The 3,123-nt window shown below is 35.2% G+C and overlaps 1 protein-coding gene across 1 annotated transcript; it reads right to left on the bottom strand.

Moving 5' to 3' along the window:
* Window positions 1–1,075: 1,075 nt before the first annotated feature.
* On the bottom strand, window positions 1,076–2,144 carry LOC120080098 (uncharacterized mitochondrial protein AtMg00810-like). The gene is made up of 3 exons (XM_039034661.1): window positions 2,104–2,144; window positions 1,803–1,975; window positions 1,076–1,620 (listed from the first exon to the last, which is right to left on the bottom strand). Exons 1-3 carry the CDS (start codon window positions 2,142–2,144, stop codon window positions 1,076–1,078), a joined length of 759 nt encoding a protein of 252 aa, XP_038890589.1.
* Window positions 2,145–3,123: the final 979 nt, after the last annotated feature.

Below are 3,123 nucleotides of genomic sequence, written 5' to 3' on the forward strand. Positions count from 1 at the left end.
GGGATTCACCAAATATTATGTTTCCTTCGAGATTCATCAGAGGTAATGGGCATACTTAACTACAGTAGGATAGAAATCAGTTTTTCATGTATGTATATGTCCCCTGAGGACTAGAGCAGTTTTTATGTTCCATCAAAGGTAGGCCTCTAGAGGACATAGATGCCTAGCCCGACCCTAGTAGTGGGGTTAAGTATTTTATACTAATCTTTTCTCATGTTGTTGTTTCAGGTAAAGGTAGAGACGTACCAGCGATTGACAAGCGGAATTTGTGATCGAGCCACTAGGACCAGTTTTATGCTTCTGCTCATGATATTTAGATTTCTTTCCATGTTTTTTTCAACTTTTAGTTTTGCTATTTGAAACTTACTATTAAGAATTGTTTTCAGACTTATTATTATCATTTATGATTTATGGATACCCTATTATTTGTTTTAATATTTGAATTTAATGAAGAACTTTTGAATTTACCTTATTTATTTAACATTTATTTCACTATAAAAGAGTGTTGTTTTAAATTTCATGCATGCATGTATTTAGTAACGGCCTAACTTAAGTCCTCAGGGGTCCGATCGTTGGTCAACTAAAATAACCCAAACCAATTCGAATTAACCCGAAGATATTACTAACTTTAAAATGTAATTTTTTTTCCGCTTATGTACGATTAGATATACTATATTTATTTTAGTGTTTTTTAATTTTATCATTTTTTTGGATAATTTATTTTTCAACAATGGGAGAAAGGATGTAAGAGATAATGGCTTGGTGAAAACATCTGCAATCTGAGCACTAGCTGGATGATGTTGAACTCTAATCTTCCTCTGTTGCACAAGACCTCGAACAAAATAAATGTTTATTTCAACATGTTTTGTACGAGAATGAAGAATTGGATTTGCACTTAAGTGGGCAACACTCAAATTATCACACCATAAAGTCGGAGGTTGTGATAGAGTAATATGTAAGTATGTGAACAAAGAATATAGCCATACCAATTCTGATGAAGCAAGAGCCAAACTTCTGTATTCAACCTCGGTACTTGATCTAGAAATAATCGTTTATTTCTTTGAAGCCCATTGAATCAAGTGCCTCCAAAATATACACAAACACCAAAAGTTGATTTTCCATCATCTGGATCTGAGGCCCAGTCAGCATCAACAAAACCTTGAATAGTCAAATCTTTTGGCTTCTTAAACAATAGCCCTTGCTCAAGTGTTCCTGCTAAGTACCTTAGAATACGCTTGACAACTTGCCAATGAAAACGATTTGGAGAATGTATAAACTGACAAACTTTGTTCACACTGTAAGAGATTTCTCGTCTTGTTAAGGTGATATACTGTAAAGCTCCAACTATACTCCTATACAACCTTACATCAACAAACCGTTCACCATGAAATGCAGATAAAACAGACCCACTAACTATTGGAGTAGCAATAACATTTGTATTTTGCATTTTTGCTTTATATAACAGATCAACTATATATTTCTTTTGTGACAGAAACAAACCACCAAACTTAGGATAGGACACCTCAACACCCAAAAAGTAATTCAACAAGCCCAAATCTTTAAGAGAAAATTTGTTGTTCAAGTAAAAAACCAGTCTATCAATCATAGATGATGAACTCCCTGTAATAACAATACATCAACATATATGAGAATATAGCAGAATACCCCATTTTTGTTGTAAATCAGTAGAGAAGAATCAACCTTAGACTTTTGAAACCCTTGCTAATGAAGAAAGGATGTTAAATGCTCAAACCAAGCACGAGGTGCCTACTTTAAACCATAAAGTGCTTTATTTAGTTTACAAACATTTGTAGGATCTGACTTATCAATCATTCCTGGTGGCTGAGTCATGTACACTTCATCTTCTAATATACCATGAAGAAAGGCATTGTTAATATCAACTTGTCTCAGATTCCATCCATAATGCAATGCCAGAGTAAACAATACACGAATTGTGATGGGTTTTATAATCGGACTAAAGGTTTTTGTATAATCAAGATCAACAACTTGATTATACCCTTAAGCAACTAACCGTGCTTTATATCGAACAATAGAACCATCTGTATTCCTCTTGAGTTTGAAAACCTATTTGCATCTAATTACCTTTTTATCAGAGGGTTGAGACTCCAAGGACCATGTGTCATTACCAATCAAAGCCTTGTATTCTTCTATCATAGCTTGAACCCAATGAGGACATCATAAGGCCTCTTTAACATTTGGAGTTTCCTCTTCAACATACTCCACAACAAATACTTTGGGTTTAAAAATCCTTGCCTCGAGTAACCATTGGATGTTGATTAACAACCAAGGAAGAGTTTGGCAGAGGTGCAAGGGTGAATGGTCGTTCATGTTCATTTGGGACATTTGGGATAAGGTGCTCACAATGTGGAGATGAGGTTGAAAGTGGAGGTATAGAAGACACCTCTAGTAAGGAGTGGTCATTATCAGGGGAAAAAGAAACAAGAGAATTGGAGGGTGTAGACGAAGGACTGCTATGTATTGGATCTGAACATGGGTTAATAGGGTGGTCATTAGGCAGTGGACAATCATATGTTATCAAAGGACTGTCGGGCAGGTCAGTGATAGTAGGACACAAGACTGACGCATACGGCTGACTTTTTAATGATTGATAGTGATGTATAATAGGAGGTTTTGAAGCAAAGGTTGGTAGACAAGACACTGACGTACGATTGTGAAGAAATGTTGAAGTAAGAAACTTTGACTCATCAAATAGGACATGCCTCGAAATATACAATCTCCCAGATTGAGATAAACATTTATATCCCTTGTGAATAGAGCTATATCCTAATAAAAGACATGGAGTGGATGGAGGATCAAGTTTATGTTGATTATAAGGCCTCAATGATGGATAACATAAACAACCAAACATTTTTAGAAAGGAATATTTAGGTTTAGTACCAAAAATATTTTCTAAAGGAGATATTTGTTGATGGACTATTGTAGGGAGTCTATTGATCAAATACACTGCAGTGGAAAAAGCATCATCCCAAAAATCAAGAGTTAGGGATGAATGAAATAGCAAGGCTAAACTAGTTTCTACAATGTGTCTATGTTTTCTTTCTACTAGACCATTTTGTTGGGAGGTATGATGACAAGTTATTC

The sequence above is a fragment of the Benincasa hispida genome, chromosome 1, assembly GCF_009727055.1.
Source record: "Benincasa hispida cultivar B227 chromosome 1, ASM972705v1, whole genome shotgun sequence".
Lineage (NCBI taxonomy): Eukaryota > Viridiplantae > Streptophyta > Magnoliopsida > Cucurbitales > Cucurbitaceae > Benincasa > Benincasa hispida.

Excerpts from the sequence above, each read along its gene's own strand:
- LOC120080098 (XM_039034661.1), bottom strand. The coding sequence starts at position 2,144 with ATGACACATGGTCCTTGGAGTCTCAACCCTCTGATAAAAAG. Across the intron at positions 1,976-2,103 it reads CTCAACCCTCTGATAAAAAG|TCCGATTATAAAACCCATCA; the intron begins GTAATTAGATGC and ends AAAAACCTTTAG. Across the intron at positions 1,621-1,802 it reads GTCAGATCCTACAAATGTTT|GGAGTTCATCATCTATGATT; the intron begins GTAAACTAAATA and ends TTGTTATTACAG.